At 43.1% G+C, this 13,504-nt stretch overlaps 1 protein-coding gene across 1 annotated transcript in view; it reads left to right on the top strand.

Annotated features, from left to right (window-relative positions):
- Positions 1-13,504, top strand: part of Sox102f (transcription factor Sox102F) — a 120,943-nt gene that overhangs the window by 42,931 nt on the left and 64,508 nt on the right. The window contains exon 2 of the mRNA XM_076322978.1: positions 3,739-4,461. Coding sequence (XP_076179093.1) covers positions 3,739-4,461 — 723 coding nt within the window. The remainder of the gene's footprint in view (positions 1-3,738; positions 4,462-13,504) is intronic.

Here is a 13,504-nt window from a genome sequence, read left to right as displayed (position 1 = left end):
TGTTTCACGAAGGAGACTGTTTTCCGTATCGACTGGTTCGAAACGATCGTTCTCGTTGTTCGTTCGTTAAGGATTGACAGGGTTTGCATGCCCGAGTTCCTTTTTTATGAATTATTTTACCCTTTAGAGTAGAGACGTAGACACTTTGACATTTAAAGGATACTTTAGTCTCTTATAGTAGAAAGGTAGATTGGTATCTGATAGAGTAGAGACGTAGATATTTTGACATTCAAAGGATATTTAATTTATTGAAACATGTATCAATCTGACAAACGCGAAGGAATTTATTCATCAAAGACAATATTTTCCGATCAATTTTCATCGGTAATCTTCGATCTTGGTGCTCCGATCAATTCTAGAGTCATAATACAACAATCGAATACACACTACCGGATACATCCTCGTACAGAATAATACCATACGACCTCCTACACGCCCAAACCGTTTCGTCCTCCGAAACAACTTACACGTGTTCTCCCCGAGAAAGAAATCGTACCCACGGGATTAAAAATCCCGAGTGTGGCCAAGTGTGCCCGATTCGTGTTGAAGTTTTCTCGCGTACACCGATTTCCCATTCGAAGATCCTCGTCGTCGATTCCGACACGGTTCTACCGCGAGCGAGTAGAACTCGCCTCCAACGACCGGACAATGCGTAGGATTGAACGAAAGCTGACGATAAAACGAACAAAAGGCCCAGGCGTACCGTAGCCGAGCACGGTGAATAGTCGTTGGCGGACATACTTTATCAAGCGTGACAAAAGAACGCCCGACTCGTCAAAATAGAATCTAACGCGGTTCGGGCGCGGAGATTACCCGACGAGTCTCTCCCAGGCATCGACTGTAAAAACCGTCTCGAAAATATCGGCATACGAGCCGGGGGGAACCGGTGGCGATTTCGGGGCACGTAGCCGGGCAGACATGCCTCTGACCTCGCAACCTCGCTCGGCTTGGTCGGTCACGAGATAATCGCGGTGCCCCGCCGCGCGTATATTCTCTCGCCAGGGCTCTCTCCCCCTCCTGGTCCCCCCCTTTGCGCGTCCACGAGTCGCGATCGCAGCTCGATCGATGGAAAGAGCGTTACGACACCCGCAACAATAATAATCCACCGCTGAATAATAATCGCGCTCGATATTATTTTGCGCCTCGTGTCACGATTACGTAACTCGATTCCCTCGGTACGGCGACGTTCCGCGATTTAGATTTAGATTTGGTAATTTGCGGACCGGAAATGAGCGAACCGGGCGAACGTCGAGCCTGGTCCGAGCGTTAAATTAACGACAGATTCGGAATCCTCGAACGGATGTCGAGGGTCGCTCCCTGTAAGGAGTTGTCTCTCCTCGTCTACGTGCACCTTCTATCGAACTGTACTCGAAACGGGTTTAGGGTGACGGTGAGGACATCCTGCGACGTCGAGGGTAATCGAGATGGTTTACCAAGCCGCTAACTTGGGGCCAGGACGAGGCCAAAGATACGTTTTCACGTGGGAGTGTAATTTTCTACGATAGTGTAGTGGAGTTTTTTTTTTTTATTTTTACACGGTTGTAGATATCTGTTACTTTTGGAACCTCTTGCGTTGAATTAATTGTAACTGTGAGACCGTGTCCGTACGCGAAACGGTGAACTTGTCGGAAAAGTTTCGGATTACCGACAGCGATACGAGTCACGATGCTACTGACGTGAAAACAAGATTGTCGCGTCGGCGTCATTGGTTCGTACGCTACACCGTTTTTAAATACAAGTAACGACACGAGTTCCAGCGTCACGTGAAAATGTAAGTTAAACGCGCGGCGGTACGATTCCCAGGGTGAATATAGGTTAACTTTCGAACATTCCAAGATTTACCTCTGCGATACAAAATGGCGGGAAATTGGACGCTCGAACTTGCGATAAGGGAGCCTGCGAGCGGAGCGAACTTAATAATAACGATACCGGCTTTATTGTACCAAGATTGTATACATTGAAAAGGAGACGAAATGATACAGTACAGAAGAAAAGAAAGCGCAATTAAGTATACGGTCGGTACAAGGACGAGGCACCAGCCCGGTTATTAACCTAACCTGTGTATTACGAATATCGAAAATCGACAAACGCGGAAAACGTTTACGTCGCGCGTCTGGAATATTTTTCTTGGCTAGAGAAAAATATCACGACGCTTGCCAACGAGTCAGATTCGTTGTTGTCGATCTGGAACGATTTTACATGATAGTTTTTATCAGAAATCGGAGAGATTTGCACCGCATCGTCGAATATATAAATTAGCCAAGGAACGCAACATTGTATCTCGACATCTCGAGAGCACTTCCGCCACAACTCGTTAATTGTCTCGTCGACAACAGTTGTCCATCTTCGTTTATCGATGTACTCGGTGAAACATTAATAAACCGCAATAAATCATTAACGTGTATAACAGTATTTATATATTCCACGCGGAAAATATTACCGTTGTCTTATCGACAACAGCTGCCCGTCTCCGTTTATCGATGTACTCGATGGAACATTGGTAAAGCACGATAAATCATTAACTCGTGTATAACAGTACTTGCACGGAAAATATTTATTTATTCGTCAGTCTACGGGACAGCCCATTAGTTCGCAAAATCAGAAATTTACAATGATTAACAACTCGAAACAAGTGAAAAAAGCTTGGTAACGGTTACGCTCGGAACCACGTCAATATTGTTCGAACTCGAATATTGTTAAAAATCACCGACTTCGGTGCTGAGGAATGGATTAATTTCGTTTAACGTTCCACTCGTTTCGTAACAAAGACAAGATCCTGGACCAAAAATTCTCTACTCGACACTCTCGCACTGTTTCAAAAATATTTTGTTTAAAAATGCACGCAGTTCGCATCAATTTCCCCGGCAATATAAAAGAAACGCTACTAAAATTTATAACGTTTCATTGAAATTTCGAATCTTCACAGCAAACGGTAATTCTTCATTTTAAGATCTTTATTTCAAGAGTGATTCTGTATTTTAAGATTTCTTTGGTTTATTGTCTCGACGCGCGTACCGGTTGAGCGCAGTTAACCGAGTAATTCCTTACGGTTGGCGTCAGTTGCTCGGTCCGCGCGTTTCCCGGTCGAGGTGCACGCGAGTCAATTGGACGGCTCGGTCGCGAAATATCGTTTACACGGCACTTAACGTCGCTAATTGTGAATTTCGAGGCTGAAAATTCGGCACGTACCGGACCGTGGAAACGTAATTGTCTTCCCGTTCCGTGACGACGACGACGACGAGGAAGACGAGGAAGTCGCTCGCGTTGTCTTCGCGCGCAGTACACGAGTACACGTAGAGGCTTGCGAAACGCTTCGAAGGAAGTCAAAGTTCCGCGCACGGCCATTCGTCGCGGAAGAACGGCTCGCGACGAATCGTCCAGCAACGGTGCCGTTAACCGTGACATTTACTACCCTGACCCGCCGCGCTATGAATTGCAACGAGGCTCCGCTTCGCGGGAGGATAATTCCGCGTCTGCGGTCGCGATACGGATTTGCGACTTTGTTGGCCGGTTGCGTAACCGCGCGTCACGAGGAAACAAAGTGCTCCTTGTGCCGCATAATTAAATAAAAACGGAAAAAAAACGAAACGTTGAAAGTGCCGCGGGACATAGACGGGTCCGTACGGCTGCCGGCGACGGTGGCGGCGCGTCGCGGCGAGGTGCGTCGCGCGAGCCGTACACAAGTTACGCGGACATCGTGCAACAAACTCACCTGGACGTTTTCCGTTTCGCTTTCAGATTGAGGATGTCCTCAAAGAGGAAGTCACCACCAACGAAGCTATCGGAGGGCGGGGGCGGCACGGGTACAGTGGTGGCAGGCGCCAACGAGGAGGAGGAGGACACGACCTCGTCGGTGACCGGTGGCCCCGGTGGCGAGACAGCCGTCGGCGAAGAGGATCCCACCACGCCTGTCGGCATCGAGGAGTGCTACCCGCACCAGAGGGCCGGTGATTGCGAGTCGTCCGGGTGCTCCTCACCGGCGACGACCAGCGAACCGGATCTACGGGACTCGCCCTCGCCGTCCTCGAACACCCTGCGCACCAGCAAGCGACAGAGGATCGTCGTCGCCGGACAGGACACGCTAACGCCCTACCAGTACCCCCACCACCATCACCATCACCATCACCATCACCATCATCACCACACGAACACATCGTCTTCGTCCGGTGGTGTCGTGGAACCGGCGAGCTCCTCGGAGTGCGGATCCCCACCCACGCCGCTAACCGTCGACCCCTACTATCCCGCTCATCCGCATCACAACAACAACAACACCGTCACGCAGAACAACAACAACGGAGGGAGCAGCGCCACGCCCGGCAGCAAGAGATCCATGGACGACGTACTCAAAAGGTTAACCTGCAAGATGAACAGCGAGTCGTTGTCGCTGCAGGACGACACCAGCAACAACAGGCGGATCAGCCCCCCGCCATCCTCCACGCCGACCGGACACAACGCGCACTGGTTAGTTCAGGTGACGTTAGATAGATCTAAGGCTCCAATCGACCGGGGGATCGCGTATGCGGGGAGGTTGTTGTTTTACTTGGGGGTGCTTTTTTTTTTTTTTTTTTTTTCGTTTTCGTTTCTTTCGCGATCTCGATTATTGCACGTGAGCCTCGTTGCGTCGGGTGGGAGGGATTGGCAAGGAAGTTGGTAGGAGGAGGTAGGTGGTGGTAGGCGATAGGGAATATACTGACCCGTTTTCTTGCAATAATCGTAGATAGTTTCTGCTGCGGAGGGAGTATTCTTATACAGGATTCGAACGATGGAACCAATCTAGGCGTTGGTTAGGCTTCTTAGTCCCTGAGCTCGATCGGGTGAAATCGAATTAAAATCTGGTAATTTTTGAAAAACTTCCAACCAAGTATAATCTGGCTCGACTCTAATCTCTCTCGAACATGGCTCGAAAATGGTCGCGTTTGAACTCGTTTCGATCGGGGAAACTTCGTTGATTCTTCGACAGTGCAATCGACTAAAATATTTGTCGGTGCATTAACAATTTTCGCATCGATACTTGAGCAACGTCGCTTCGAAGCTTCGGTCACCAAACGACCCTCTCTCGACAAATTTCTATCCATTTCGTTTTCGAAGGAACTCGAAAGCGAATGAGAAACGTAAATGGTGGGAATACTTTTGCGACAATTTTGCAGGGAGCAATCGCGACATTCTGCCAGGGAGTACCGTAATACAACGTCGTACGAAGAACCTTTCGGTCGAACTTTTTCAATATTTAAGCACCGGTGATATAATAATTCTCACGTTTTATATTTGAAAATTTCTACTCGTCGTCTTTATCGTACGAATTCGAGGATACACGGTATAAAATAGAAAAAAAGTACGTAACCGTGTAAGATGCGAAATACAGCTGAAACGCTGTTGTTAGAACCTAACCTCGATTCACTGTCCGCTGACCCACATGCGGGTCTGGTTCGTTTTGATTCGTCTGAAAGCTTTTCTAAAACTATGAGACGCGGGTAGATTGCAGGGCCAGTAATGCACAGTATTTAGAAAAGAAGGTGGAATATTTATCGTTGCAGAGAACTGGTCTCTCTTTCTGTACGTTCGACAAATGTTTGCTCAAGATCGACGGAATAAAATGCAAATCCGTGGAATATATAGTTTGCGCATAATTATGCATATTCTAATGCATCGACTGTACGCATACAAGACCTCAGATGCGAATAAAGAGATCGATCAGTGTTTTTTCGCAAATAGAATCAGAAAATCTTTTATTCCGTTAACGTTTCGATCGTGTTTCAAGCATACTTTGTAATTATAATGATTACAACTTTTAAGTTTACTTTACATTACACTTTTTGCCGCGCAATTTTTTCTCTAATCGATTATTAGCATACTTTTTTCTTAACTATCAAAGGTAAAGTTTTCCATGTACGATTAATAATTTTTGTCCCGTTTGGACTTGAAACCAACGCGATCGATCTACATTCGTTGCAGCGGACTCGTGTTTCTGCATAACGAAATTCAAAGGTTAAATATTTTCTTACCGGCGGACAAATTAAAGAATTGTGCAAGCACGTACATATTGCTCGATGTTTCTCACCGTAGAAATTTCTGCAAACTGCATTCTATCGACAAAATTATCGACACGAAGTTTGAAAGAAATTTCGGAAAAATTCCTTTTTTTCAAATATCTCTCGAGAAGAACCCTACGACCTTTCTAGAACGCTCAGAAATTCCCCTATAGAACAATATTTCCATCGTCGTTAAAGCTGAAGGGAGAATACAAAAGGTGTAACGAAAGATGGATCTCGTTTGCGTTCCTTTCTTCGATTCGGGTGTCCAGTGGGCGATACTAATTAAACAGCGTCAGGAAACACCTAATCGACGGGGGGAAATGAGAGTCGCTCCACTGGCGAGCGTTCCTTCCTGTTTCCCAGATCCACTGTGTCGCGAGTAGATATCACGTGTAACCCACTCGATGTCGTCGGTTACGCATCTCCTTTTAATTATTCGATATTGTAGCTCTCGCCGTGATTGGAACTGTGGATTCGTTACAGTGTTGCAACCGTCGTGTTTTAATCTCCCGTTGTCTTTACGAAGCTATCGCGCACTATATACTTTACATAACCGGTAAATATAGCTCGAAACACGGATCTCATTTTTCTTTGAGCGGTTCGCGAACGATTTTCACTCCGAACGTGTCGAACGATTCACCCCAAAAAGTGCACGGTGCATTGCAAAATTGCATCCCATTCGCCAAGATATTTTCGTTGGAAAGAACACTTCCGTGGGCTCGAAATTTGAAAGAGACTTCGTAGATTGGTGAATCGATAAAAAATAAGGGATTATTGATCTTCCTTATCATCATTATTGATTTCATCATCAAGGGATGAAAATTACTCCCCACGAAAGTATTACAAATTATCTTTCGATGAGAAATCATTTATCGTCGTACGATAATATAAGCGAATCGTTCTTTGTTATTAGTTGCCGACACGCGTGCACATTATCAGTGCTGAATATAAATAATTACTCTTGATTGCGAATTCGTTTACTTTCTCGATTTGTAAAAATGTCGATAACTCGTGGATACCGAGGTGATAAGAATTGATCTTTTGTTAACATTTTTTATCGACACGTGCTTCTGGTTATTTTGCATAAAATAAATTTTAAAAATATTTATCTAGAATTCTGCTTTGTATCTTCAGCTGGTTTCGAAATAATATCGGAGGGGTAACAATCGAATTCGTCGAATTTCAATCGCCCGTAGCAAAAAGAAAAATGTAACACAAAGTATACAAAATTTAATATAAAATGGTCGTCGAAGACTTCGCGAATGTTTCTCGTGGAATTATTTCGCTGACGTTCGTAACCGTTAATGATGTGCATCTCGGTAATATAATTGGTGCACTTGTCAGAAATAAGAGAAAAAATTCGATCTGGAACTGCTCGTTATGTTCGTTGAATTATTCACAATGAGAATTTATTATAGAAAAAAAAGATTACAAAGTAGAGTTTATCTTAATATATACAAAGTATTCTGCAATGAGGTGTAATCGAGGAATAGATAACACCGCGTGCAAAAATATAAACGATAACGCGGAATAAAAGTTTTTCACAGGTGGTTTCGACTTCGAGAAAATTAATTTTTAATGAACACGAGCAGCACGCTCACTGGTGAGTCTCAAGCTCGTGGATCTCCCCACCAGTTTCTATTCTATTTATACTGTTGCTCTTGTTTACAATTATATCAAAGTGCCGCTTCCGGTTATAAATTATCACTCGTAGACATTGTGTACAAACTTGATCGACATCTGTAGGAAAACGTGATAGACATCTATAGCAATTCGATTAAATTTCGATGAAACGCGCGCGCGTGTCTCGAATGCGTACAAAATCCATTTTCTCGAAAACGAGGCCATGAAAAAAAGTGGACAAATTTTATTCCACGTTTTTAATTAATTTTTACACGTAGAATCGCCTCTACCGATTATATAGCTCGTCGGGGACCACTTTGCACATATTTGAAAACAAATCGTTCCGAAATATTAAATATATTTACTTCGTCAGGTTACAGAATGTTTTATATACAGAGAATTCGAGGTGACACTGAATAAGTTGGCTGTTCAAGGTCACCGAAAAATATTCCATTACTCTCTTTTCTTATTTAAATTGTGGATAAATTTCCTTCGTGCTGCGAACAAGAACAAATTCTCCTCTCTGCTCGTTTCAATCTCTCACTAACGATCTTAGCAGCCTTATCGGTTTTCGAACGTAGAAAGTGCACGAGAAGATGTTTGTGCACGTCATATGCCTCTCCATTTTTTTTAAATCTGTACTCCGTTTCTATGAATCCGGAAAGCTGGTTGACCAATCACAAAGTTAACATCGAAGGGTCACGTGCACTCTCAATTATCTCGGTTAATCTTAACCGGATGTCGAATTTTTAATACGAGAATTGTCTGGTCGGAAATTCATTTTTCGACAGACTTAAAATACAGTTCGAGTTTCGAATTAACTCCCGGTTCATTCGTTGCAGAAACGTTGCTCCATTTCGGTGGAAGATAGAATCACGGTAAATTTAACAGCGCTCCGGAGTCGTGCTCTTCGTTTATTTCGATATTTTATTCTTAAATTTCCAAAGACACACGATATTTGAATTTCGGGGTACAAAATTTTCCAAATTTGTAAAAACTACGGTAAATTCGACAACCCTTCAGAATCACCTTTCTCGTTTATTTCGATATTAAATTCTTTTACATTCTGAAAGACACGTGATATTCGAATTCAACCGTTCGAAATTTTCCAAAATTGTCCAATATCGTAAAAATTACGTTAATTCAAACCACATCCCGTGGTCGCTACCCGTGGTAGCAATGGATTAGGGCTCCCGTGATTTCCGTATCGATATCTTCGAGCAGAACGATATTTTCTCCCGTCCAACGTCGCATCGGCGGCCTCGTGAATAACAACCACGGCACGGCTTAAGTTTGGCCCCGCGAATGGTCCACAAAAGCGTCCATTGTTCGCAGAACGACGAGAGATCCGCAGATTCCGCGTCGCGAGCCGAGACTTCGTTACCGAACGTCCGTCCGAAGTACAAAGCGGCCGAGCGAAAAGGAAGTCGGAAGCAAGGGAGCGAGAGTCGCGCGCGCTGGCAAAAAAAAAAAAAAAAACAAGGGGTCCACAGAGAGCCTGGAAATATCCGACTTCTCGGTCCAGGGACAAAGAAACGCGTTCCAGATAGTGTTGCCGATTTCTCGACGTTTTCCAATTCCTCGAGAAACGCGGCTCCGAATGAAACTTCACGTGCCGAGGTACCATTCGCGAGATCGAAAGACGCCGTTAAATAAATTTCTTTTTTTTTTCCACAATGAATTTTCATAATACAGAAAAGTTGTATTCAGATTGTAAGTACGCATTTATACGAACGAGATTCACCTACAGAAATGGAATTGAAACTTCAATGGATTCCATCGAGAAGTGGATACGTAACGGGGGAAGTATGCACGAATTGTGATTACATCTAGAGCGAGGAGATGTAAACTTTTCGGAGGATTGTCGAGAATTTCGGAGAAATACTGTGAAAATAATTCCGAGAGGTATTGAAAATATTGTAGAATAAATTTCTGTAGGATGCATTTGAGATTATACGACGTATTGAGACGATACTTACGGAATGTTTAATCCGAGTACACGTGCACGAATGATTCCGTGCTCTCTGAAGTTGAATATAAACTACTGTTTCGAATGATAATAAAAAAGAGAATAAATGGCATCATTCTCCGTGAAATTCTCCATCTTCTCTGTAATAAAAAAAATAACACCCAAAGATTTCCTACGCTCTTTGGAAGTGTCTCTCGCAAACACGAAAAATGTGCCATTTGGTTTTCCCGAGAATAACTTTTTCTCGATAGAAAGAAAAACACTAAGAGTCGATAACGGTGATCTTGGTACCATCCAGTGCATTCTGGATTTCGATTCAATTGATAACGAGCATTAAACGTTTACAAAATCCCGACTTGAAAATCGTACGCGTTCGAAGAGGGCCGGAGAAAATATTTTTGTGTTCGCTGTATTCGCCAACGGAGGGAAAACCAGCGAAGAAAAACGCACGTAACGAAAGCTATCGAACTTATCGCTTAGCTGTCCCTCCGATTCGCGCTCTTGTACGCGTAATCGTAGGAGGGATTAGTCCACATACAACGATAACGCTCGGTCACGTAATAATAATTGCTCCGTGTAATCAGGTCCGTCAATGAATTGATTCTTTGTATCGAGAGGACGAAGACGCGGTGGTTTTTCCGTTCCCACTAAACCGTGCATACAATGTACAAAGTCGAGAATACAGAGTAAAGATTATACGCACGTGGCTAATTGCGAACGCCGCGTCGCAAATCGCGAAACTATTTCCAGACGAGCGACGCGAAATTAATTGTAACGAACCGAGGTGTTCGCGATCGAGAACGCACCAACGAAATACATCCGTTTCGAGCTGGAATGGAAATGATTGAAGAAATTAGACTACATTTTTACTGGGACGGACAATAGCGTATATACAATAGCTCGTTCGATAAGAAATGGAGTTATCAGATTCGTAGTTTTATTTTTCCAAAGATCTACTACTGTTCGAAACGTGTGTGAAGTTTTACGTAGATTCGTCGACTCGTTAGTGTATTTAAGGTTTTTAAAAGTTGTCATAGTATTTTTTTACAATAGAGAACACGACGAAACTTATCGAACAATCTGGTATGTACGGATGAAACTAATCTCGAAACGAACACAGAAATCGGTCCTTCCACTACCGAATGCAGGTGCATCGCTCGATTCGTTACCGATTAGAAAAAAAAAAAAATGGTACAGAAAAGAGTTGAACGGTACATCAGATTCTCATGACCTCGTCTTTCTAATAAGTGCAACGATTCATCCGCAGAGTGCAATTGCACTTTCTATTTTGAAACAGAGTCGTGTACCTTCTTTCTTGCAAATCGATTCCTATTGTCTTGTATAGAAAAACGTCAAGACACGTGCATCGATACGTTACACTTGATACTTCACTCCAGAAAATAATTTCATAACAAACACTCGCGATGGATCGTCACTGCACTCGAAACATTTCCCGATACTTCTATACTTCTCGTCCTGACTACTCTGTCCAACACTAATCACCAATAATTACAATCGCACAAACGACGACAAACAGCCGTTGTAAATTCATCGTCGATATACAATCTTTCCAACGCTTCCATATTATTTCCAACGATTGGAAAATAAAAAAACACGAATGCAAAATAAACACCCAATTTTCCTTCGTATGTTCGTCAACGATTCTACCGGATAAAAGTAACACGGAATAAAAAAATTAAATCTCCATTCTTCGTCCGGTGAAATCGTCCACGGAGCACTTCGTAAAGCTGAAACATTGGAACGGGACCATCTCGATCGTTGACAGAGCGCAAGGTGTCCGTAGACGGTATCACCATCGAAAAATGAACGAATCGCGAGAAAATGCAATCCGAAGCAGCGTGTAATCATTGAAAGTAAACCGGTGAACTTGGCAACGTTGAACGAGCGGACAGAATCGTGTCAACCCGCTGCCCACACCGAGCGGGCAACTGGGCCAAAATTTCGTCCAAAATTCAGCCAACTGCACGACGACACGCGCTTACGCGACGTTCACCTGTTTTTTGGAATACATTCAATTCTGGACTCGATCCCCGCCCCCTACCGCGGCCCCGTTGGCCAAATAACGGGACTCGCATCGAAAATACTTGTTTTAACGGCCGATTGCTATCCGCGGTTTTCGAGTAAATTGCAGCCTTCGTAATGACCGATGAAGACCGTGACGCGTCGCTTTCGATGGGAATCATCGTTCTTTCGTTCTTTCACTCGATCATCTTCATCGGAGAATGTCGGAGTTAATGCGCGCACGGCCGTGAACACGGCTGAGAACAGGCCACGCGGATCAGGAACCGTGGATTTTTATCTAACCCCTAAAATGATAGGGTGAGACGCACTCTTTTCTGTGGCTCGAGCTGGAGGTTAATTTGAATTTGATTCAAAAAGAGATAGAGACGAGCCGCGAACCGTCCACGACTAAACACGATGAATGGTTCACGTGGTATAACGGTGTTTCTTCGTCTATTTTCTTCGATTTTGAGAAATAAATGTTTACAGAGATTCTTTTCTTTATGGGTGGAAAGGAATTTCGATACTTGAAGGCATTTGTACTTTTTGTATTCGCGGTTGGTTAGTATTGCGAGGGTTTTTGACTTTGAGAGATAGTTCTCTCAATTTCTCAGATTTGTTTTTATTTTTAACAATAGGTGGAAGGTACGGTTCTGTTGTCGTGTAATTTTGAAGTTTCGAGAGACGCAATTGGGAGATTTTATGATAGAATGAACGTTACGAGTATTTGTCAGCTTTCGATAGATATTTCTCGGTGTTAGAGGTGAACGCTTAACTTTATCTTAGCTTTTAAATTTTTAATGTGAGTTTGTACGGGGTGTTTTTATAATTAGTATGTTGTCTGGAAAGAGCACGATTTCTGCACGAAAGACACCTCGAAAGAGTACAATACACCCTTTTTGTACGACTTATTATTTTCGAGAAATGAAAGTTTGCAAATTTATCGATTACGCGCTCGATAAATATACGTGCCTTGACAAACGTATATAAATCATTCTTTCTATTTACGTTCGCCAAGATTTATCACAGCAAATGATCGTTGTAGTCCATTATATATATAATAATCTCGTAGTCACCATTTTCGTTTATAAAAATTGTTTGGAATCCTGCATTTTTTAGACAGTTCTACGAATAATTCCCTTTAAATCGTAACATACTTGAATAATCTCGTATTCGCAATATTTGTGTACAAATTGTTAAAACTTAGTCTCGAACTCTTTCAACAGTTTCACTATTATATCCTTCAAATCGTGTCATATTTTTAATAGTCTCGAATTCGCAATATTTGTATACAAATTGTTAAAAATTACTTTTAGTCTCGAACAGTTTCACGATTATTTCCTACAAATTGACACACTTTTACTATCATCCGCGTACAAAATTTCTTCGACGACTATCGCTCGTCTTATCGTTCCTCCCGTTCATCCATTTCGATAGCAACAATTCGAGAATCGTCACTCTCTCTCTCTCTCTCTCTCTCTCGTACTCGATCTGGTCGCATGGACTCGCGTAAATCCGAAAATCTAACGAGATTCAGAATCGGATAAGATCGTCGGGACGCAAATTATGCCGCCTCTGGTATTTACGAAGGCAAACACAGATGGTAAATAATGGGTTACAGAGAGATGCGTCGGTCAAGTGCACAGTCGAGCGCACACACCATGAAATTTTGAACTCGATTTTCTCTCAAACGGTGCCTCGTGTGAAAAAATTTCGTTTCGCGCTCTCGACGTATTTTTTATTTTTTTATTTTTTTTTCACTCTCATTGATCGTACCACGAATTACGTTCTATCAAGAGTAATTTGAATAAATGAATATACATCGAGAATTCGTCTAAACGAGTCCACCGATCGATAT

The sequence above is a fragment of the Ptiloglossa arizonensis genome, chromosome 11 (assembly GCF_051014685.1).
Source record: "Ptiloglossa arizonensis isolate GNS036 chromosome 11, iyPtiAriz1_principal, whole genome shotgun sequence".
NCBI lineage: Eukaryota > Metazoa > Arthropoda > Insecta > Hymenoptera > Colletidae > Ptiloglossa > Ptiloglossa arizonensis.
Note: the sequence above shows the minus strand (reverse complement) of the source record. Positions and strands in the feature narration are given on the sequence as shown.